The 25,353-nt window shown below is 43.1% G+C and overlaps 1 protein-coding gene across 4 annotated transcripts in view; it reads right to left on the bottom strand.

The window, feature by feature from the left end:
• Positions 1 to 329: 329 nt before the first annotated feature.
• The window catches only part of FBXW11 (F-box and WD repeat domain containing 11), a 77,889-nt gene continuing 52,865 nt past the window's right edge, over positions 330 to 25,353 (bottom strand). For all 4 annotated transcript variants that reach the window (XM_061456456.1, XM_061456454.1, XM_061456455.1 and 1 more), the window contains 8 exons: positions 13,105 to 13,242; positions 12,406 to 12,524; positions 11,143 to 11,392; positions 9,882 to 10,000; positions 9,148 to 9,258; positions 8,061 to 8,139; positions 6,369 to 6,557; positions 330 to 2,843 (listed from right to left, as the gene is read on the bottom strand). In XM_061456456.1, coding sequence (XP_061312440.1) covers positions 6,396 to 6,557; positions 8,061 to 8,139; positions 9,148 to 9,258; positions 9,882 to 10,000; positions 11,143 to 11,392; positions 12,406 to 12,524; positions 13,105 to 13,242 — 978 coding nt within the window. In that variant the 3' untranslated portion in view covers positions 330 to 2,843; positions 6,369 to 6,395. The remainder of the gene's footprint in view (positions 2,844 to 6,368; positions 6,558 to 8,060; positions 8,140 to 9,147; positions 9,259 to 9,881; positions 10,001 to 11,142; positions 11,393 to 12,405; positions 12,525 to 13,104; positions 13,243 to 25,353) is intronic.

The following is a 25,353-nucleotide window of genomic DNA, read 5'->3' on the forward strand; positions in this document are numbered from 1 at the left end:
AATTCCTCTGGGGATGTTTCTGCTGAGGCGTGACGTGGGAGCACCGCAGGCGAGTGGAGCCTCTGCGATGGGTGACCCAGCTCAGCTCCCTGTTCCACCACATCCTCCCCAGGCACGCGCTGCAGTACGGGGACAGGTAAAACACCAACCGCAGCACCGCACACAGCACGGAGCTGAGCCCCTGCAGGCACAGTTTGGGCTCGGAACGCTTTGGCCTTGCACCCCCAGGAGAGCACTTACCCACCGCGCAGGAAGGCGGGCAGAGGCCGGTCCCTGGCTGATGCTGTTACCGATCCCTCATTTATTTGACAGATTTAAGCTGAAAGGTCTTGGTTTTTATTTTTTTTATTAAGCACATTCCACAGTACAAAGCCTCAGGTCGGGAACGGGATCTGTACAATTCAACAGTTTCAAGAAGCTGTTCATACACCAACTTTCCAAACAGATAATTGGCAAACATAATTACAAGTTAGAATTTGACTATCCCAGTGCTTTGAAACATTAATATAGCAGTAATGTACAGTTGCTCAGTTATGTTAGCAAAACAAAGTCCAGAGTGCAGCCAGGATCACTACCATTAATCCCAGGAGTCAAGTTCCTTGGGTGCCAATCACAAAGTCCACTGCTGTGGTACACGAAGCACAAAGAAGGTCAGACCGCGTGTTCAAACACCGCCATCGCCCAAGGAAAAAGAGGAACTGAAATCTTACACATGCATTTACGAAAAGGACTCGGCTCTTGGGAAACAAATACCTTTTTCTTCAGGGCTGCAACAGGGCGGTTGTGTTTAAAGGGTTTGATATTAAAGCTATCAGATGAGACGGGTAAAGTAAGACACTTGCACGGGCTACTGCCAAGCTTACCACAGAGTGACCTTACAGCCGCTTAGGAGTGGGTTTTGACTCTGCCGCGCTTCATCACATTCAGTCACCTTGGGGAAATGATCATTGCTGTAAGTACATGGGAGCTTCACTCCAGCACCGACCCCAACAGCTCCCTCAGTGTGAAGGGGGAGCAGGAGACGACCTGAAGCTGCAGTTCTGTAACGGTAACGCCTTGACATGCGCGTTCTCCGGGTTCAGGTGACGCGGAAACGATGCGTCTGACCACGGCGGTCCCACTGCGAGCACCGTCGGCCACCCCGCACCTGGTCAGAACAGGGGACAATGCAAACCCAAGACGGTGCTGCCAGAGGACGACAGGCACAGGACGTACAAAGGATCAGAGGAATGAGAGCACATTTCTGTGCCAGCACACGTCTTCCCCGGGAGAAGAGGTCGGTTCCCCGCTGAGCTCGTGTGAAGCATGAAGGAAAAGCCACCGACAGGCACAGCCACATGGGTAAAGCAGGTAAAATATCCGGGTTTGCGTTTATCCATGTCTTGCTCTGACATGAGACAAACGCAGCAGCATTTCTATGAGCACATCAATGAGGAGAGACCATGACAACAGAAGAAGAAACTACTGAGACTTCCTCAGAACAGCGCCAACGAGGAGGAACCGCAACCAGGACATGGCAACAGCAAACGGCTATGGGAGAGAAAACCAGCAGGGTCATTACTAGCACAGCAATCAGCATGGCAAGCACAGCACTGACTCGAAGGGAACCTCCTCTCCACCAGGAGGAAGTGTTACAGGTCACACATAAATAAACTGAACTTTGGCCCATGGCATCTTCTCCACCGAGCAGCCCAGCTAATGCTGAGGGACACGAGCAGGCAGCTGCGAGGACCTGCTGCTGTTACAGACACCTGGACATAGCGCGGCACACAAATGAGATACAGAACATAAATTAAACCTGGGTTTGTTTAATTTTTAAAAAGTTTAGAAATTACATTTTAAAATCTGGAGTTCCCATTAAAAAAAAAAAACCAAACAACACAGAAAACAGAAAAGCAGAAAAACAACCCTAATGGATACTGAAAACCTCCTTTTCGCAGAGGAAACCTCTCGGTGACTCGGATGAACGCCTCCAGCGCCAGTAGTTAGAACATCCTGCTGCCAAGTGCTACCACTTCTTGTGTTAGTGTGTGGTGTCAGGCAACCCTGACCCCAGCACCCGGAGGTTCCACTGGTATGTACATTATATCTACATGCTTATACAGTATTGGAAATGAGGCAAGCACACACGGGAAGGTTTTACTATACCAAACATTAGGAAGCGCAGGACGGCTGCAGTACAGAGCACAGTTAAAAGGAAAAGACAGTGCTATACAACTAGTTTAGGTTACCTGTACTTCAGGCTAGGTTATCTTTAATTTAAAAGAAATTATTGGTGCGGAAACAAGTAAACCGTAATCCAAAAATATTACTGAGCAATTCAGAAATAGTTCTAAGAGTCCAACGTACACTCCTAGCAAACAGAACGGGCTCTGCATCTGTCATGAGAGTAAAGTCTAAAGGACAATGGTGACTGAAAGCAAAGCTCTGTACATTCTGGGTATGTGTTTGGCACCCAAATTTCATTGGAGAATGTTTCTTATTCTTTAAAGTCAGACAAAAGTGCAAAGCAATATAAATTAGGCCAAGTCCTTTCTTGACTTCTGATTTATTTCTGAAAAACAAGCCATCGGAGTTCAGTTTCTACGGACACTTTACATGTGAAGCTTTGGATTTCTCACTGCAGGGAAGGACAGGCTTCTGAAATTCATCTACTCCAAGTCAGTGAATCTGTAGTAAATTCAGAGATGACCACTGAGAGCAGGAAAGATTAAGAAATTTAGATATAGAATTGTGCTGCTTTGCATCTACACAGCATCTAGAACCAATTCTGACTTTAGCTGTCAACCAACATCTTCAGGCATGTAGTCGCCAAAAATCCAGTAGTTCAAGACTGTGAAACCCTGAAAGAGACAAAAGAGAAGCTGAACTGACAGAAGATACAACTCGAAAAGCATCATGTGGAGACACCTGCAAGGGGGTCAGACCACGCCATCCTTTGCTCTCAACTTGAAGGGCAAAATACCTGCGAGGTGCACAACCCGTCAAGGGAAGCACCAGCCAGTCTCACTGTTCACTGAAACAGAGACCTCCATAGAGCTGCGAGGAGCAGATTTTGCTCAGGATGCAAGTTGAGTTGCTTTAATACATGAATTTTTAAGAAAATGGACAAAAAACTCCAGCAGTTTTTTATTTTGGTTACCTTTTCCAGCCACGTGGCTCCATTATTAGCTTGGAGACAGTGCAAGTTCTCAGTGTGCTTAAATCTGAACTTGGGTTTTTACCTGCCACTCCCCAAAACCCTTTAATGGCCAACCTAGTTGATTCTGTGGACCACAGAGAACGACCCTCCTCTGATATGAAATTCCCATGAAAGGTTAAAACATCTTTTATACTTCCCCTTGACTTCCCTTCCCCCAGCCCATGGCCTAGTGCTTAATATAAGAATATTAGACTATCATATGGTAACAATTTTTATCATGTTACAATAAACAACAGGAATTCAACAGAAAGCAATAAAACTCTGGCAGCCAACTGCCAGGACTGTCAAAAATGATCCACTTTCAAGAGGCAGAGCACTGCAAAGCCTTGCAAAAGAAGCGCACAGGGCTGCTTTGAGATTCAGCAAGCGGCAAGGCTTGAAAGCACGTAAAGCTTCCATTAAACGTCACCATGAAACATGAGCTGCTTGACCATCATTTTATGTAGATTTATGTTCTTTGGATTCTGAAGTCAGACAAACCTGTCAAAAAGTGACATCAACAGCATCTCTCCTATAGAGGAAGTGATTATTAAGGGACTGTCATTACCAACACCAACAACTCCCAGGATATGGAGGTCTGTGTGGTTTGAGTCAGGCATCATGGAACAAGTCGGACCTAAGCTATGCAAAACTGTCAAGTGTGCAGAATTTGAACAGAACAACACGCGCCAAAGGCATTTTGTATTTCACAAACCTCAGTGGCAGTGGGTCTTGTGGGCCACGTGTGGCAAGAGAGGAAAGAAAGACACCAGCACACGGCTGGTCAAGTGAATCGATACAAGTTTTATTCAACTCATTTCTTTTGTGCTTTAAGACAAGCTGCGTGTAGCCTTCCCATGAATCAAAGCTAATCACAGCAGCCTGCCAAACAAACTCCTGTGATTTTCATAACATAAAACCCAAAAAGGGATTTATCAATCTCAGATTATCCTATAACTTCACAGAAGACAGCACTGGTGTGCGAACGGGAACATAGATGGAAAGTGTTCCTAATACTACTGTCATCTTCTCACGCAGCCTATTCCATCTGCCTGAAAAGGCAAGATAAAACAAATGGAATTACTCAGAAAGGAGGAAAAAAAGTTTTCCATAGAGAGGGAAAACCATTCAACTTCAACAGGCCTTGGAGCTGCCACAGCGTTAGTTCACTTCAGTATGGACTCTGGTGGCACCAAAGCTTGTCTAAAAGAGGAGCAGGACAAAGTCCCTGGGGACATCGCCATCAGTGACAGCATCAAACTTCTCACAACAAGGACAAACATGCCATCCTGGATCAAATAAAACAGTTCTGAAGTGGAAGTCACACCTAAGCAGCACTGCAGGACCTGGCTCTTACAGTAGGTTCAGGATTTAGTTTCAAGACCAGGTTGGACAGAGCCTTGGGCTCACATCTGGTATAGTGTGAGGCATCCCTGCCTATGGCAGGGGGTTGGAACTACATGATCTTAAGGTCCCTTCCAACCCAAATCACTCCATGATTCTATGACTTACCTCCCAGGAAGTTGTGCCTTTCAGTCACTCCCCTGTACAAACACTACTTTTAGCAGTTTTGCCTTTTCAGATTTCTTTTGCCCTACTGCAGGCAGGATAAGGAAGTCCATGAGTTTTAATAAACTACCCTGGCAGCAGTATTCTTCAAATGTGGTTTTAAGGGGAAGTTCCATTAACTGCTGATTCTGCACACCAGCTCATCATCATAGCATAAGGCTTCTTCCTTATCCATGGGCCTAATTATATTAAGTAATTACAGATTTGGAAAGACAGGGAACTCTAGCCATGGCCAAGTTTTTGCTCTGACCTTCTGTAAAACATAATGAGCCAATAGATCCGAGTGTCATCTCCGGAGAGGATGTTATCTTGGCCTTTTTTAGCATGAGTAGGAGTTCAATGAGTAGGAAAGGCAGCCAACACTTTCCTGAGGAATGCACACAGGTAAAAGAGAACTGATTGTTAAGAACTGGCATCTCAAAGCAGCAGAGTGTGTCTTCACGAGGGAGAGATTTCCTAGCCAGAAGAAGAGATCCTACAGAAGGAGGGGAAAACCCCAAGGATCTCATTGCCACAGCAGGGATCAGAAGATCCTATAATGGTTTGGGTTGGAAGGGACCTTAAAGCTCATCCAGTTCCAACCCCTGCCATGGCAGGGACATGTTCCACTAGAGCAGCTTGCTCCAAGGCCCATCCATGTACAGATAATGAAAGTCCAGGCTTACATGAGGACAGGGAAAGCTTTTCCTACAACATTTAAGCAAACTATTAATTATCCACTTCAAATAAAATAAATCCTTCCTGTGAGGGCAGTGCTACTCCTAACTGCTGCAGTGTCTCCACCTCCTTGGAAGCTGCATGTCTCAGCACTGGCAGAGACAGGGCACTGGAAAAAGGGGCGACTGCTTTGCCTGGGGAAGGCAATTTCCATGTCTCCAAGTTCCAACCTTCACAGCTATTTATAGTTTGAAGGGCAACTGTTGGCTGCAATATAGATGACATAAGGAACAGCATCCACTGTCCTAACAGATCTACAGCAGAGCTTTTACCCACCATGCTTCAAGAACTAAATGAAGCTGACTTGCAGAAAAATGGAAACCAAAGAGGCAAAGTTCATGTGCTGGGTTCCTGAGAGCTCTGAGGTGTCAGGTTACCTTACATGATACAATTTTCAGCTCTGAAAGCTTCCCCTACTTTCCCCACAACCCTACTGTTTGTGGTTGCCATGGAACCGCTCATTTCTGGTGAGCATTTGCCCAAAGATCACACACATTCAGTTTAGTGGGGATGTCTTACAGTGCTCACTGCCAAACTTCACACAGAGAGCAGATGCATCAAGAGCTCCAAAAGGCTCTGAGTTCATGGGATAGCTGGAACACCTGCACAATACACTGAGTCTCCTCAATTTCCAAGGATGCTGTGAATACAGGATAACATTCCACAGAATACCTGAAGCACCCAATTATGAACAGGAGGGATTATAGTAGGGGGTGAGGAAACATGACAAGTTTTATGAGCTGAAGCATGACCATACAAAGACTACACGGTGTCTTTGTGGCACAAACAGGCTTTGCTTTCGTAAGGAAAGCATCAGCTGCTTGCTCTGACTAAGCCAACCTGCAGGCAGAGTGATAATACCAGATTTTATAACACATCCAATAAGAAGAGGGAGACTTACCTTCTGAGGGTAGTAAAGTGCAGACTGTTATCTGGAGATGTAAGTGTATGTTCTAGACGGAGAGCGGGTCTCATTCTGGGCACTCGGTGGCACATTTAAGAAATCCCAAATCAGAATTGTATCATCATGGGAACTACTGATGATCTGAAATTCATCAAACTGGAGTCTAAAGACACGTCCTGAATGTTCCTGTGAGTGACACAAATCAGTTAGCAAGGCAGGAAAGGAAGAGAGTGACGTTTCATTACATTCATGCTCACACACCTATCTGGACACAGAGCAGTGCATTAAAATGCTGGTGTACTGGTAAGAAACCCTTAGTTATAAACTCATTCTTAGGAAAAGCTCATTTTGTATGTAAGCTTTTTTCACATGGCTTCCAAATCCAGTGCCTGTTAACTCTGAGCCAGTCTTAGAGGCTGAGATTATTACAGACAAAAGCAGCCTGTCAGTCAAGAAGCAGCAGTGTAGAAGACTGACTGGCACTGACAATCTGCCAGGGCTCCTTCTCCTACATAACATCTGCATTCAGTGCTGCTGCTCACTCCAGTTTTGTGCAGCCATAATGCACCACATCCCAGCTTCAGCTAGGGTATGCTGCTGAAAGGAGCATTATGGCTCACTCCCTAGGCAAGACGACTGCGTTCAACACCGCCAAGGTGAAGGAGTACAGGCTCCATCAGCTCTTGCAAGGAATCTCAAAATGGTACCAAGAGGCCCAGAAAAGGTTCTCCTCTTTGTCCTGCTCACCCGTTTTTAACACATTTAAAATGAGTATGCTACCTTCACTGGAGAACTAACCGAATCGGTCAGTGATCTCCAAACTATAACCTGAGCTGCAGTACACCCACAGAAGGGACAGAATCAACTTTGGCAGTAAAACTAAATACACTGCATGCATATGGAAAAGAAAATAGTTAAATCTTATCTCTGTGCAAAGACTACTGAAGAGAAAGAAAAGGCAAAAGCTTTTCAAGCCACCTAAGCACTTCCTTAGGTGTTGGAAAGACCAAGCACGTGCTGAATAAACCAGTTACCATCACATACTGGTCAGTAACTTTGGGTTGCTACTAGCCTGTCAAACTGATGTCTGAAGTAAAATTTCATGCACGTTTCAGTGCAAAGAACAATGAACTCATTTCCCCAATCTATTTTTTATTAAGTCCACTGTCATAAACAGTAGACTTAATTGCCATTACAAAGGAAAATATAACTTGAGCAACAGCTTTAAATCTGATAGTCCTCTGAAGTGATTAGAGTTCCTGTGGTAATCCCTTTGACTTGACCTCCCCTCCCTCTTCCCATTTCTTCCTTCCAAACTGAGAGATTAGAAGAAAGGTCTGGGAAAGGCTCACAAGATTCCTCCCTGCTTTTTAATAGGAGGGAATTTAAAGCCAGCCCTACAATGATATTAGGGAAACACACCAGGAACTAGAATGATCTGATACAGTGTCATGCTGATTTAAAGAGTATCCAAGAATCTGAAACCAGAAAAAAAACAATCGTTCTTTTAAGCTCAGATCCAAATTATTCAGGATATAACAACATAAGTTTTTCTTTATTCTTAGACTAAGCAGCAGCTGAGGCTTTATAAAACATCCTGAGTTTCTCACCTACCCCACTATAACATGGTAACATGCCTCTCATACATAAAAGATCCCAGATAACCCCAAATAGATGAGGTTTACATACCACTAATGTACGCAAGCATAATGTACTTGCTGGGGCACGAGGGTCAAGAGCAGCTTGCAAGTCCCAAACTTTAATTTTGCTATAAAGTAAAATGAGAAGGTCATTATGAGAGCATCATTTCAAGTATAAGCATAGAAGAAACATCTAAAGCAATGGAGAGCATGCTAGATTTTCCCTACGGCTACTTCATCAGGATCAAGCAAAACATTAGCGAATCTATCTTCACTAAAATACTAAAGTTAGATCTCATAAAACATAGGTAGGTTTGTATTTCTTTATAGCAGCACCATGTGATGTCTTTGTGATGGACCAAGCAGGTTGGTTATATGAAACACAAATTGACTATACATGCCCAAGCCATTCTGGAACTGCAGATCTTGAAAACTCACAGCACTACTGATGAGGTGCAAAGTTCCAGTGGGAATTAAGCTGGGACTGCCAAGCCCAGTGAGATATTAAACCCAAATAAAAGGCTAGAGACAAACAGCTGAAGACTTGTTTTCGGTAACTTTGCTGTTCACTTGAAGTATAAATCAAGCAGAGAAAGAACTGGAGAACTTGGACATGGATACAAGGTGTTGTGAATCCACTACACACTGAAAATATTGAGTCAGAAGTGCTAACAGTGGGGCTCCTGCCCTCAACCCAACAGAAAAGGTCACTAAAGACATCTGAGAGCCCCTCAAGATATATTTATGCTCACAGTAAACGTTCAGTGCTGCTGTCTTATAAAAATAGAAAGTCTGAACTACTCTAAGCACACAGGACCTGGCAAAGAGCAATTCCTGAGGAAAGAAACAAAGGAATGTCACTTGAGCCAAACAAAAGTTTACTTTCTACAGAAGGTCAAACTTCAGTGCTAACACAATTTCAGAGCATGCTAAAGAGCACCAGAAAAGCAGCTTCCTGGCTGCTTAAAACTGTAGTCTGCTGCGCTGAAATGCTCAAGCAGAAGCCACTCAGTTAAATATTGATCCATTAGTGAAATCAGAAGAGATCCCTTCACAAGGGAACACAAGGCTCAATGCCTTTCAGAAGATGTTTTGCTAGGAAAGGCAGAATTGCTTGAAATGCTTCAAACACATACCCATCATAGGCTCCACTAACAATCCTCTTATTGTCGAACCTGATGCATCGAACCAGTTCTTCATGGCCTTCTAATACTCTTAAACAGGCACCACATTCAATGTCCCATAGCCTAGAGAGAACAAAGTCTTTGAGTACTTCAGGTTCAACACTGTCCCCCTTAGCCTCACACTAAGGCATTTAAGCACTCTGGTTTTCTGTGGGAGATACCACATAACTTGCTTAAAGAGGCAGGAGTGCCATGAGATGTTCCCTGTGTGCAATTCAGAGACAAGTGTGTGCTGCAGCTGCAGTATATCAAAATTCATTTACTCATTCCAAATTCTATACAAGTAGAGGCTGGATACATGTCAAGTTATCTTGGGAAACTTGAATATACTTTTTTCTATGCTGTATAAATTCATGATTAGAGGTTCAGAAAGAGATTAAAACCAGTAGCCAGCATCTTCCTCATCTCTCCAAGCAGAAGACAAGGTAATAAACTACAGTGGAAGGTCAGTTTTGTTTACCTTTAACATAAACCTCAGCATCCCACTTTTTTCACAGGGATGTGATATATTTCCTGTCACACTGAGTTAAGTTTCATTCATACATCATCTGCTCCAATATCAAAACATACCTAGGATGTTCTGCACATGCAGCAGTGCAGAACAGCACCAAAGGTAAGGGGAAATCCTAGTTTCACACATGCAAATGGACACCATTACATACCAATAGCAGCCTGTGGGCACCCACCTAATAGTATTATCTGAAGATCCACTGACAACTAGTCGATCCCTGTACTGGAGGCATGCAATGCCACGCTTGTGCCCATTCAGAGTACGAACAAACTCACACGTACTTGTACTCCACACCTGTGAAACACAAGAGAAACACTCCTCTGAGAACTACCCCCAGGCAAGGGTCTTGAATTTCAGTAGAAGGAGAATTCATAAACAGAAGGTGGCTGAGGCTGACCTTTGCTGGACAGTGGAATGAAAACTCATATGGTATTCTTATGGGCAAAGAGTGGGCACATGGCATTAGCAGAACAGTGCTATGGGGACATGGCAGTGACAAGAGCCACAGGGACTGCTATTGCACACTGGGTCAGTAAGAAGTTGAGGGGGTCATATATAAGATATTTTCAGGTGGTAAAGACTGTCCTAGATGATTTCAAGAGCTTGACTACACGTTACTCTTGATATGTTAGTAATAATTTTTGAAAGTGGAAATTATCACATAAATAAAACCCCCAGATTTTTGCCAAAGAAATTGGTAGCAATCTACTAGTAAGAGAAGACCAAACCCATGGCCTCTAAAAGGTTGGTGGCTGCTTCTTTCTTAACTTTAAATGATTCAAATCAACTTTGCCCAGTCCTAATGAACTGTAATTGAAGTTGTAACAGAGTATCCAGTGGCTCATTTTCCAACACAGAGTGCAGCAGGATCTCTGGCAGATATTTGGACATTAAACTGCCAAGAGCTTTTTGGCACAGTCTAAGGTAGCTCTGGTTCTAGAGAGGGATGGGTGGAAATGCCTTTGTTATATTAATACACTCTGGGTAACTCAAATCTTCTGGAATGTAAGAGTCTTCAAATACAGCCTCTTAATTCTTCAAAGATGGCAAAGTCTGGTGGAGCTGCTGGGAAGGCGTGGTGAGGAAAGGCACTGCTGATAAATTTCATGTCTGGAACAGGATTGCCAATTGAAATAAAAAGTACTGCTTGGAAAAAGGCACAAAATGTGCCACATTTAACAAACAATCTGATCTTGAGACTAGAGGTCAAACAGCAAGTAGGCTTTACTTCTTTGCAATCGTATGACAGAAGCCACAAAAATGTTACGAGCCTAGTTATGTGCATAAAGACATTAACAGCTAGTGAGAGGAAGCTGAACACAAAAAAAGGCACAGAACTGCTCATGGACACCTCAGCTATTCGCAGTGGAGCCACGCTCAGAAGCTTCTCTGGCCTGATAGGCCTGCAGACCTCCATGAGAGCTCTGCCAACTTACTTTAATGGTCCTGTCACCTGATGCTGACACAATATACTTGTCATCGAAGTCTACCACGTTAACAGCAGCACGATGGCCAACTAAAACACGGCGCAGGGTGATATCAGTAGGTGATGCCATATCCCAAACAGCAATTGATCTGTCCTTTGAGCATGTCACCATTAAGCCATTGCTGAACCTCAAATGAAGCACTGCTTCGTTGTGATGAATCAACGTGTTCAGGACTTCACCTGTATTTACATCCCAAACTCTGCAAAAGAAAAGCATTTTATTCCAAATGAAGTAGCTAGGCATGGGATAAAGTGTAAACATGCACAAGTCTGCTACTATCTCTAATGGAGAGCTCTCTGGTTGTTTAACACCTCTTAGAGCTTGGGGAACACAGGGGGGGATGCGTGCTGGGGAAGTATCCTAGTTCATGTGTCAGACTTAGAAGCAACAATTATCAGCAGTGAACAGTTAGGCCAGAAAATGCCTAAACTGGGCCCACTGCTAAAAGAAAGAGCTGCTTAACAATTGTACAAGTCTTCCAGGACGACTAGAGTTTGTATGATGCATAAACTGATGAAACAGGCCAACCTAAATGCTATCCAGTATGTTGGTGGTTTGTTACAGCTTTACACCATTCATTGACATTTTATGGCCAGCAGGAGCAGTTGGGATGAAGCACCCTCCAAAGCCACCTACTAGCCTACATGAAGTGAAAAATCACCATTGAATTTTTAGTACCTGAAGGATGTTAAGATCAGCTCCTAACTTTTGAGCAGTTTTAGAGACCTACATTGGTATCCCAGTGAGACACCAGGAGACAAGGCCCTTCCACTGAACTGTACCTGAGTGTCTTTATATGGGACATCTGCTGATCACTGAATTCATACAAGGATTGAAACTTAGGATCATCAAAACTGCAGTCAGAGAAGTGCTCCATCTACAGCAAACACCCTTTCATTAATAGTCATCATGAAGAGATGTCAGAAGGCAGTACTCAGAAACCCTAAATTACTGTATAGTTGGCCTTCAGCCATTCTACAACTTCAGGATATGCCTTGAATCACTCAGGTCTTTTCCTTTAAAATTCTTAACACTAAAAAAAAATGAGACAGATTTGGGAAAAAAAAAGAATTGAATGTGATGCTTTGCCAAGTATGAATATCTTGGGTTTGGAATAATAGTATCCCATTCATATTAGGGATGTTTTCTGATATTTAGAAATTATTGTAAACATTCCCAGCCACGATTTTTGTGCAAAAGCTTCACACTCACCTCACTGTAGAATCTGAAGATCCAGTTACAATGACTCTTTCATCATACTGCAGACAAAGAACCGAGCCAGTATGTCCTGTTAATACCTTCAAACATTCCAGGCTTGTTTTGTCCCAGATCTGTTAAAAACAAGATGTATAAATGGCTCATCAAGACCAAGAACATGGATCCAAGACTTGATCATTGCTGCAACTGTTAAGGAAGAAAACGAGAGATAGCAGGATGAATCCCAGGCCAGTCAGCCTGTCCAGTCAGCAGGCCTGTCCTCCCTTATAGCTCAAGGAAGCCTTCATGCAAGTTGTTGACAGAAAGTGAAATAAACACTGATCATGAGAAGATAAAGTCCTGTTTTGCAAGAAGAAGCAACCTACTCACATGCAAGCGAACTACTGGCAGTGACAAAAGACACAGGTAAGGGAAGTGGCACACTCAGTCTTCATTCATGTTATGTGAACTTTGATTTCACAAGTGTTTCTTTATGGTCAAGGGTACTGATCTCTAGCTGGCAGTCCCCAAAGTTTCCAGAGCAAAGCACAGTTGAGAACTTTGATAGGCTACAGAATATACCCCATCCCCATAAACCCTGCATAGATAAATGCTGCCCCATGAAGAGACATGAAGAATCAACACAAGCAGCTATCTTTTCAAGACAGATTTATCCACTTCTCCCTGGGGAAAAGACTGAAAAGAAGCGTTTACCTTGATGGAGTTATCTCGTAGGCCACTGATGATCTTTTCATCATCATACTGTAAACAGTAGACACCTTTGCTGTTCTCAGAGCGGCACTGAATCCTTTGCAAGTTGTGTCTCCCACATCGCCAGTTAGATTCTATAGTCTAACAGGAGGGGAAACAAGCAGGAGTTAGGCACGAGGCTGCCCGCTTGAGCAGGACTGCTCTGACCCATAGACAGCAATCTTTCCACTTCTGCATCCTTACACCTAAAGTACTTAACATTTAAATGCCTCTTTTCTCCCCCCAGTAAAGATACACAAAACACAATGAATTAGAATTAGGACTTCTATAATTTGTCATGGCAAAAGCTGTATTTAGCTGTGAAAATTGTGGTCAACAGATCTTAATGAGAATTTCCAAAGGAGCCATTAGGGATACACGTTTCATAACAATTCAGTTCTGCCCTCATACTTACACAACCAGCTAACATAAAGATTAAACCAGAGCTCATACAGTGCCGTGTTCAGCCTCACCTGAGTAACTAACATTACAAAATTGCTGAGTCCAGCAGGGAGGTTTACAGGAGCTCTTGGACCTTTCCTTCCCTTACCCGGTCGTTTCACCAAGTAACTGTTGTTACACACTGTAGAAAAGGATTTTGAGATACGAGAGCCTCCTCTGAGCACCTTAAAGGCTGACAGAAATAAACCTGAACTATCAGATGGCAAATAACCCAAACTTACTTCTTTTGTCCTCCCAAAATCTGTGCAAATGTAATTCTCAACATTTTCATTTCAAGAGGTATTTTTAAGGGAAGAGACCTGATACATCTTAAAAAGCTGCAAAGTATTTCATAGCAGAAGCAGGATGATTTCCATGTTTTAATCTGCTTTATTTCTTGTTAAATAACTACTGCTGGTTGCAAAGAAATGTGGGATTTGGGATAGGAAGTTTGTAACAACAATCATAAGAGAATCCATGCACAGAACTCCAGGCCTGCAGTACCCAGACAGACTGGGATGCCTTCTGTCTTCCAGCACAGGCACCAGAACAGACCATTTATTTACCCGTTTCCCTGGGTTTCCCCCCAGTACTGCATGGAAACCTGGAGAGGAGCTGATAAACTGCCAGTTTGTTTGGAAAAGTATGTTTATAATCAAATCCTAACTTTCAAAGCAATTGCAGGCACTTCTACAACTCTGCCAAGGCTGGAAAACAACTGAAGCCCTCATTAAAGACAAAAGTGCAGTGCAACTATGACGTCCCAATTCTAGGAAAACATGTCTGCTCCAAGGGAAAACTAACCTACCGCTTTGTTTTCCATGCATTTGCTCCTTCAGTTGTCTCCCATTATGCAATTTGGAGAGGATAATACAAACCTGATGTGCCACAGGAATTTCTCTAACACATGACTACTAAGAGATGCTTCTAGAGGAACATGCTGACAAGTTATTCATCCCCTCTCATTCTCTTCCAATTTGGTGGGGAAGCTAATGAAATTAAGATAGCAAGTCATCTGTCAGTTTGGGAGCAGCTTTTCTGGCCAGCTAGTTCACTGCTGATTGTCAGACTGGGAACTGGGCTCAAAACGTTCAAACCCAACACTGCGCTGGCTCAGCCTTGGACTCCTGCCTCGAAGGTAGCAGCCTGCGCATTCTGCTACTTGCTCTGCATGGGATGGAGGCTTTGAGGAGGAAGGACAGGCAATTCTCAAGCTCTATCTGAAGATTTATCTGTGCTAGGAGGGCAGAACTGTAGCTCATTAAATTCTTAGCTGCTACAGAGGTGACCCTTAGAAACAGGAGAGACATCGGTAGAAGACATTGGTAGCATGAACTGATGTAATTATGGATCTGAAGGCAAGATATTTAAAAATGCAACACTGACACTGAAGACACAGGAGAGAAAGCATTGCAGATTTGAGTCTGCCAGTTTAAACAGTTTCAGAAACTATATAAATTCAGATATTCAACACTAAGATGTCTTAAGGGTGAGTTTCCCCAAAGCAACACCGTTGGAAAGGTGAAAAAGTGAATAAACAGTGGTAAGTAGCACATGCTGGATTACTCCAGCAGCCGAGTGCTCAAACACCTCCAGAGCTCTTTCAGCCTTCAGCTTCCTGCAACAGCAACTACCAATAGCTATAGAACACACGAAGAACCCCACAGACCAGAAGTTTTGCTCGCAGCGCTTTCCCAAACACACCAGCAGTCAGGAAAAGCATGCTCACCAGACACTGAGCACACTAGCTGCCTTAACTCTTAGAAGTTCCCTATAGGAAGCTACTTAATAAGCTCTCCGTAAGAAAAGGCTGGCTTCAAATAAAAGGAACTGAAGTATGATGTATCTCTTTGTGAAGGCACTATGAAGCAGTAAGTCATATACAGGTGCACTTTTTAATCCTGGGAATAGATGTCATTTCATGTAGACATTAAACGGTGTGGCTACTGTGGGAAAATACTTCATGTTTTTCAAGAACTTGTAAAATCCCCTTACACTGCGTAAATTTTCAATGCGCTGGGAAAGTAGCCACGATACACAGAGAAAATACAGCAGCATTTCAATTGGCAACAGAGTGAAAACAGATGTGGACGTATAGAGAAATAACATTATTGTAGATGACTGAATATGGCTGAGTGGGTGGGCAACCTGGAGGACCCTCTGAAAAGGAACATGTTTAATACAATACTGGCAACCACATTAAAGCTTCTTGCTATAGGAAACTTCTGGTTGTTACTGACTAGCATAGTTAGTCAAAATCTTCATCTGCAACCTCCTTCCAGGAGGTAACTCAAACTGTGTATATGAAGAGTAGACAGACACAGGAGTACAAGGGGTGAGGAAGAAATCACCATGTTTTATGGACTGTTACAAGCACCAGGAACTGGACAATGAAGAGACCCAGTATTTATTTGCCTATTTATGGTACTAAACCTAATACTCATGCAACACCTGTATTGTACACAGAACCCCTCCAAGTCTCCAAGGCAACTGCCTCCACACTTGGGTTTCACAACTAAAAGCAAGCTGGTGCAGAACACTATCTCCCTAGTTCACACACACAAATGTTTCTTGCACTTTCCTACAAGCTTACTTGAGCAATAGCAGCAAGTAGCTGACAAATGCGGCACAGCCAGCAAAATCTGGACATACAAGGGATAAAGACCAAGCACAAAGCCAAAGCATCTGCAACAGGAGAACCATTTGGCAGCTGAAGAAATGCATAAATGGGTTTTAAAAAGGCATTTAGAGAGAAAAGTACACGTAAAAAATAGCCCAAGATGTAGAGGTATAGCCAAGCCTTGACCGTGCCAGAATATGTACAAAGATGCACAGTAAAAAAAAAAGATGCAAATCATCTGGATTAGCAGCTCGATCATTAACTATACATTGGAAAGGTTAAGGATAATTTACTAGGAACAGGGTTTTTCCCCTTTGTTAATGTACACTATGTTCAGCCCCTTGGCTAAAAACTGCTTTCATATCCTTGTGGATGTTTCTGCAGAGTAAGTGGGTTTATCTTAATCCCATAAACCAAGGATTTTATTCCTTCTGAATACACAATTCTGCTGCAGGACAGATGGGGAAGAGAAAAAGGAACACATACATTTGTTATGTACATAGAGATTTCTCCTGAAGCATTGGGCATTAACACCAGGGGCAGTTAAAATCCAAACCCTTGCTCTTCACATGCTTTCTTCAAATAAAAAATCCCTCCCAACAGGAGCATATGAACTTGTGTCAGCAGTGTAGAAAGGGCTTAGTATTTCATTCATTATGAAATTAAGAGGGTTTGATAAGCAAAAACAAAATGACAGGTTGGCCATGGCACCAGGCTCCCTGCTTCTTTGAGGTCTTCCCTCTCTTGGACTCTGAAGATACTACAACCATTAGGGGGAAAACCAGCATCAAGCTCTTGAAGAAGGATTCTCTAGATCCTGGCTGAGTCCAGAATTCACTTTTGGATCTCTAAGCTGCTGTTAAGCAGTGAGGGCTGAGGAGCTTTCACAGTCTCTGTATCAGCTTGAAGAAGAAAGACTATGTGATGCTTATTACCTAGAAGTCTTGAACTGGTCCTCAAGAGGAAACTTGCAGAGATCTAGCTGTCCTGTCACTACCACAACAGCATAAACCATGAGATACTTGACCACAGAGGGATGACTGCCTCACAGCGACAGATGGCAAACCTTGCCAGCAGCAAAGCCTCCTGCAGAGGGATTAAAACCCTGCGAATAAAGAGCATACCACCCTTCTTGTGAGTGTCATCACTTCTATAAAGCACTTGTAAGGAGCTAAGCACCAGTGGTAGGTGTGTAGCAACAAAGACAACTAAAAACTCACAGACCACAGGAACTGGATCAGCACTGGGGTGGGTATTCTATACAGACAGTAATAAAATCCCTCTGCCAAAGAGGATGGCAGAAAAAGTACTTGCACTGTATCCAACATTCCCTTCATAAAACACCTCCTCCTCAGACCAGCTGCATAATGGAAGCGATGAACAAGAAAATTATGTGGTCATTACAGTCTACAGAGCTTACACCCCTGAAGAGTCTTGGCTGCAGGCACAGCATCCCCAATTACACATTCTCTATACCTTATTACTCATTCACTAAGGCTTGCACTTACTGTCACCTGAGCCAGTAAACAGGTCTTTGGAAGCAAGCAGCAGGGCATACAGATGTCCATACCAACATCTTGGACATACATTATATTAGAAGAGAGAACATATTACATAAGAGAACACCAAGTGCTGCAAAACATCCACCACTGCATCTTGCTATTCATTATCCCACTTTTCCCATTAAGCAATGTTGCCTTTCCCTGTTAGCTCTCTTACCCTGTTCCACAAAAAAGCTGAACCACCATGATTCACGCTACACTAGAGCACTTGGAACAGTGCCTAGATTTGGATTTTACTCTCAAAATGCTCTGAGAAACTTAGAAGACAGCAGGTATACAACTGGGAGCTGCATGACACTGTGTCCTCGTATGAGAACTCTTTAGTGCTTTAGTTATTATTTATACTCTACTGCTCATTCAAGGAATCTGTGCTTTCCACTACACCAAGAATTCTTCATATTTTAGATTATTCCCGATTAAAGCTAAGTGAAAGTCCAGAAGAAAACTAAAAGTTGCATGGAAAAACTGCTGTCATGTTACATGGGAAGAAGCAGTAAACAGTAATATAGAAAACAAACACAAGGACTTAAACCTAAGCAAACATTAATTCAAAACAGTGATCGACTGATGTTTGGTGCTTACGTTATTTCAGTCTAAGAGACGATAGACCCCCTAACATATACCATGTGACTTTTTACACATATACATGGATCTAGTTAAAGTTCAGCATATATTTGTTTCATACAAGCAGAAAGGCCCAATTCCACAAGAAAACAAAACAAAGGGAAAACACTTCCAAGAAGTGAAAAGTGGGCTTCTGGCTTCATTTCCAAAAGTCACAGGATACTCAGGCTAGGTTTTGAAGAACAGTCTGAAATCAAAGCAAGGCCAAAAAAGCAGGAGTGTACTACTGAGGCACTCCATGCCTGAACACTACATTGGCTTTCAGATCAGTCTGAGGTAAAATATCACTTTTAGTATTAACTAAAGTATTAGTATTAAGGCCAGGAATAAGGCATAAACAGTGAAGTCCAAAAATCTAAACAACTCTAGAGGAAAAGGAATGTGAAGCTTTTCCTAGCAAGTGTTACAATCAAATCAGGATTTCTTGGCAGAATTTGAGACTTAAGTTCCTAATGTTTACAGCTGTTTAGATAAGATCCAAATGTGAACAATATAAATTGATGAAGTGTTGTCCCTGAATGCAATTTGTCCAATAGGCATAAAGCTGCACAAAGGTCCTCCAAGTAAAACTGTTCCTGAGTATTGCTGCAGCTTTTCTGAACCCTTTTTAAAGGCACTTTTAAAAAGAGCAGACTGACCTTATGATGCTGAGCAAGATGAATCTGGACAGTGGAATATGCTAATGTCTTACACAGGAAGAGAAAACTTGCAGAAACTACATTAAAGGCCACTGACACAGAATATAGGAAGTCGCTTTGGGAGAAAGCTGACTGTATGATACAGCTCACTTCATGAGGCATGAAGACAGCATGTTCTCCAAGTGTCAAAATGGTATTCTACACCAGAGGGAGCTGAAGCAAAGCAGATAAAAAAGACAATTAATGGAAGCTTACCTAGGGGAGAACAATTCAGCCCCAGGACTCTCTTACTGCCCGCAATGGTGGCAGTGCCTGACTTGAGGGACCAGAACACACAGCAAAGGCAGGACATGAGGGACCTGTAACTGCCACATAAATGAAGCGTAGCTGCACCATATCCCCATGCTCTGCCCCATGCATCTGTCACTGGATGCTCTCAGATGCTGTGCAAGGCAATCTTTGATCTCACTGGTACTGTTCTTCTGCTTCCGCAGGGAGGAAGCAAAGAATCCTCTCAACTCTACTCAGGAGAGCCTGTATCAGAAGGATGTGGATGAACAAAGCAGTTGCTCTCCCCTGAAAGGTCTGTCTTTACGGAGATCCCAAAGGAGATTCAATGGTAGTATCTGATGAAGAAAACCTTTTGCATGCCAGCAGCTGCAATGATCACAGTAAAAGCCCACCACAGGGCTCACTGGTTTTCTCTTAAAGGATCCCTATTTCCACAAACTTCCATCAGCTAGGTCAAACACACAAGACTAAAGTTTCAAGCTTTCAAGTTGCACAGGCACAACATCAAAATACACTGCCTTTGAATGGAGTCCTGCTTACAGCGAAGTGACAGAGGAGAAGTACTGCTGTAACTTCCAGAGCTGGAGAGGAAATCTTAAAAACACAAGCCAACAACAATGAAAAGAGAGCGGGGTCCTCTGAAGCACTTCAACGGCACACACATCTGGACTCTACACCACACCTCACAAAGAGTAATGCTGCTGAAAAACCAAGTAACTGCACCTTTTAGGTTTCACTGGAAACAATAACTTTATGCACAACACCGTAACGATACAAAGTTCTATCGAAACAGGTAGTGATCAGCCCCTCTCAGAGCACAGAGGCATTCCAAGTTCATTAACAAGAACAGTAAATTCCTCTTTCAACTGAGCAGAAAAAAAAAACAGTGGTCTTAGTTTGCCCATTTGTGACAAAAAAGGGATGTGGACCTGCCTGCCTGACTCCAGAGCAGGCCATGGAGATGCTGCAAGGGCTGGAGCAGCTCTGCTCTGGAGCCAGGCTGAGAGAGCTGGGCTGGGTCAGCCTGGACAAGAGAAGGCTCCTGAAGGGGAGACCTCAGAGCAGCTCCAGTGCCTGAAGGGGCTCCAGGAAACCTGGAGAGGGGCTTTGGACAAAGGCCTGTAGGGACAGGCCAAGGGGAATGGCTTTAACCTGCCAGAGGGGAGACTGAGATGAGCTCTTAGGCAGAAGCTCTTCCCTGTGAGGGTGCTGAGGCGCTGGCACAGGGTGCCCAGAGAAGCTGTGGCTGCCCCATCCCTGGCAGTGTTCAAGGCCAGGTTGGACACAGGGGCTTGGAGCAAGCTGCTCTAGTGGAAGGTGTCCCTGCCCGTGGCAGGGGTTGGAACTGGGTGAGCTTTGAGGTCCCTTCCAACTCAAACTATTCCATGAAAGAAGTCCAGCCAGGGATCCATCCCATGCTAGGGATGTCCGAAAGGAGTCTTCTGCCCTGGTCAGAAGTGAGATGCAAAGTTTATGCCATGCACATTAAGAACTTCGTCCCTGCCACTCAAAAGCCTCTTCTTTCTTGGGCCACTTTCACTTTTAAGACATGCCATTTGCAAACTGCTGTGGAGTAGAGATTTCAAAGGCTGGCTGAAGAAAGTCCTAGGCGTATAATGCTGACCAGATTCTACACGCACGCAACTTCTCCCGCATCATAATTATAGAACAGTACTAAACAAACCCATTTCCCTCAGACATCATACACTGACTTTCATAAACAAAGCTCTCTCAATGCTGGCGGGGACTGAGGATGAGAGCCAACTTCTTCCCCCTTCGCAAATTTTTCCCAAGGTTTTAAAATTTCAGTTCCATTCCTAAAATGTGAACTTTTCCAAATTCCACCAGAACACATGGTGTTTATCTGATGGCCTGGCGCCATGTCTTCCTAAAGTCTTCAGCAAAACCACATTTTGATTCTCATCTCAATTAGGTGGACCCAAGTCTCCATGGAAACAAGATGAGGGCACTTGCCATGTGCCTAAAGATAAGGGGAACATTTATGAAAGAAGCCTTCTCAACTCATCACCAGAAATAGATCCTGAGGGGAAAACACAATAGTTGGCCAAGCTTCACAAATAATATGGCAAAAATCCAGGGACTTGGGGTTCTGGAATCAGCAGTATTAAACTTCTTACCCTGGCAAAGTGCCGATTAACACAGTCCCATTAAAACAGCTGACCTTGCCCACAACACTTTGGGACTGCACCCGGGCACAGGATGCCACACATCAACCCCATCATCTCCATAAACAAGGTCTTGCAAAAGCAGGTTCAGTTTTTTCCTGGGATAAGCCCTAAATCAGGTTTTCCCTTTAAAAAAAGCTCCTCAAGAGCTTGGCAATTCAGCATCTGACTTGGAGACATTTAAAATCACTGGACCACCTCTCGTGAAATGAAACCTAATTAAATATTTGGCTTCACAGCAGCGGTGGAGAGCAACTACCTCTTTCCAAGAACTTGGTTTCAGATCTCTAAATGTCCTGTTATTTTCAAGTCCAGTGATTTCAGAAGTGACATTATGTTCCTAAAATGTCTTTGGCACCAAATAAATAGATACTGGCACAACAGAATTTTCAGAGAGGCAGGGGAACCGGGTCATTGCCTGTTGTAACCTGCAGCTAACAACACTTGGTGGCTGCATGGACTTTTGACCCAAAATGCAAATAGAGCCCAAGGGAAAGAATTCAAATTTGCTATTTATCATTCCTCATTTTTCCTTCCAGGGGTGAATTCAGGTTTTGGATTACTTTTTAAATTCTGTCAGTCAGTCCAAAGGCCAGAGCACATGTTCCTTTGAGCTTATCTCTACCGACAAGCTAATTCAGTACCAGCTGCAATGACCAATAAATCTTATCATTAGAAGCAGTCTAGCAGAATTTGGTTCATATTTGGGCTCCACAGGTAAAATACTGAATGACAAGATTATTGTGGTACGTCAAATGTATTTTCCTGTATTAAAACATCAAGTCCTTTGGAGACAAAATAAATGTCTTATAAAACCACATATATAATTATATAAATGCTAATATGGTAGCCTCTGGCTCATCACTACCTCCCTAAACGCTGACCCTTTGACAGCAACAGGAAGATCTTATAAAAGTCCAGGCAAATATTTGAAGAAAAAACATTTTGGTATTCAGAGATGCAAAGTTCTTTACCAGAGCTGAGAGTCTTATTTAAGAGCTTCTGCACATTGCTTTGAAAAACGAAGGAACGGGAAGAGTATGAAACTGAGGGAGAGCATGACTTCAGGCTTAAGAACAGCATAAGGGGAGGAAAACATTAAGTGCTCCTAACCTTATAGCTAAGTTATGTTGTTATTTACCATCTACATTTTTAAACACTGTTAAAAGCTTCTTTTGACAGTCCTTTAGGGAAACTATCTGTGAAAAGTGCTTTGAAGGGTGATTTATTAGAAAAATTATAACAGACTTCTGGATGTGGAATGATTATTGGCCCCTTGACTACTAGCAGAAGTCTACCCCCACTCCAGGTTGGCAACCTAGAAAACAGCAGTATTTCAGAAGGCTTGAAGAAAATATGTAAAGAGGGAAAGATGTGACATGGCACAATGCCCCTGTCCTGCTGCCATCTCCCTCAGTTCTGCAGTTTCAAAAGACCAGGAGTGGGAAACACTGCCTGTAGAAACTGAGCAGTGATGATTCTGGAAGTAGCCAGTAGTTTTCCAAGAGAGACTTCTCCACTCCAGAAGACTGGACAAAGACACATGTGTTTCTTGTATTTGGGCAAACAGAGGCAAGCAGTACTCAAAATTCTACCTCAAGTGATTGACAACTGCTATCAACCAGGTTTTTCACAGACTTCTAGACACAAGCGTGGAATGGAAAGTACAGAACTACAGGAGATTTCCCCCAAACAGCCCTAATTCTTCTTCTCTGTTCTTACCTCCCTCCATCTGAGTAGGACACACAGGAGTTCTCTGCATGCCCCAGTAATATTTAACATAGTTGAGGATATCACCATTAGACAGAAACTCAAGTATGGATTGGGCAGAAACCATGGCAACAGCTTTACTCCTTGTACACAGCAGCAAAGACAACTGGTTTCCCACACTCCTTACTCACGTTACTATTTTTAAGTGCTAGTGGCACAGCATGTTTTACAGCACTTTCTACCGTGCCAGCTCCACCTCAAAGCCTGTCAGGAGATAACTGCAGAACATGCAGAGTAAGGGGTTATCACATCATCCACATGAGCTTTATAAAATGGAAAAGAAAAGCTTATGAGCAGGAAGAAAGGGTGTTAAAGAGCATTATCACAGAATCACTATGTTGGAAAAGACCTTTAAGATCGAGTCCAACCATTACCCCAGGACTGTCGAGCCCACCACTAAACCTTGTCACTAAGGGCAAACTGATCTCCCCTCAAATCTCCCCTTATGGCTGCCCCACATGATCTCCACTCACAGCCATCCCCCCCCAGTCTGCCCTCTCATAGCAGCCCACACTATATAGCTGCTTCCCATACATGGCCACCTCTCAAGATCTCTTCTCATGGCCACCCCTCCTTACGCCCCATGGTCACCGCTCACACCCCATGGCCACCTCTCCTCTCCCCTCATGATCTCCACTCCCCCCACCCACCACGGCCGTGTTTCTTGATCTCCAAACACCAGTGTATTTCCTATTCATTTTTAATAGATCAGCCTTTACTTTTCAGGCTGTGCAGTGCAAATTTTTCTCCTATTTTGAGGGTTTAATATATTTATTGTTAATTTAATGAAATTAGGGGTTTTTTTAATACATTCATTACTACAATATATGTTTAGTGACACATCCTTTCCCCACTCCCCAATATTCAGAGACTGAAAATTATTTATATTTAGTATTGGTGATGAGAGAAGCATAAAGGGTTTCGGGTTTTATTATACCAGCAAGAACATTCCAATTGAGTGGCTTCATTTCTGTGCATGGTACTAGCAAATCTACAACTAAAGAATTAAGGGATTAAAAACTGGATTGTGACAGTTCAAACGGCCTCAGAGTTCTCAGACCATCTCTAATAAGAACAATTCCTACACAAATATTCCACCTGCACCTGAACAAATAAGTTACTCTGAAACTTTAAAAATGCATTACAATGACGCTGAACTCTGTTCTGCACAAAGGTTTTCACACTGCTTTGTGCCCATTTTCTTTACTGAACTCTGTTTTGCAGAAAGCCAGAAAATACCACATTAAGAGATCTTAATCCCACCGGCTTCTTTATCACTGCAATATCACTCAGTCATTCCTTATAGGGAGAAGCCATCTCCCTCCAAATAAAGTGTATATCATTCAGCTCACAAGTAAACATCAAGTTTGATCTCACTTTGTTTAGGCTACATTTCATGCCTAGTTCTTTATCTTTGAGACTTTATAGACTGTGCAGCAAGAGTTATAAAGAAAATATATGAAATGGGATTATGCTTTCCAGCAGATACCTTTCACAGATAGGCAAAGAGGTCTGAATAATTTTGTTTACTGAATGCCAAGCAACACAAATTCCCATTTACCATAGCAGAATGAGTCCATTAAGTTCACATCTGTCTGAAATATCAAAACATGAGTTTCCCCACTAATGAATTTCAGACCAATAATTTCACATCCATCACGCTGTTGAAATAAACCCATTCAAGCCTGTGGTATAACTTATTTTGTGGTGGGTACACAGCAAACTGAGCAAGACAGATTTTTGCTGCTAGGCAGAGTACTAAGATGATCTTGATTTATCAGGAACGCTTTGAAAGGAGTGAGCAAACCCAATCTTCAGCAAGATAAGCAAAATTTTACAGCGAAGAAAAGAACAGCCACTCCTGCAGTTTTCTACCACTGACACCCCCGTGGGGTTTAGCATTATAGGACTGATTATTGTTCTCATCAAATCATTGGAGAGGGCAAAAACATCCTATATCATAGAATCATAGAATAGTTAGGGTTGGAAAGGACCTTAAGGTCAGCTAGTTCCAACCCCCCTGCCATGGGCAGGGACACCTCACACTAACATATGGTGAAGAAAGCTGTATTTGCAATGCT

Source organism: Pezoporus flaviventris, unplaced genomic scaffold (assembly GCF_033815535.1).
Source record: "Pezoporus flaviventris isolate CSIRO_AGI_PZ_B2104156 unplaced genomic scaffold, CSIRO_AGI_Pfla_v1 ptg000023l, whole genome shotgun sequence".
Classification (NCBI taxonomy): Eukaryota; Metazoa; Chordata; class Aves; order Psittaciformes; family Psittacidae; genus Pezoporus; species Pezoporus flaviventris.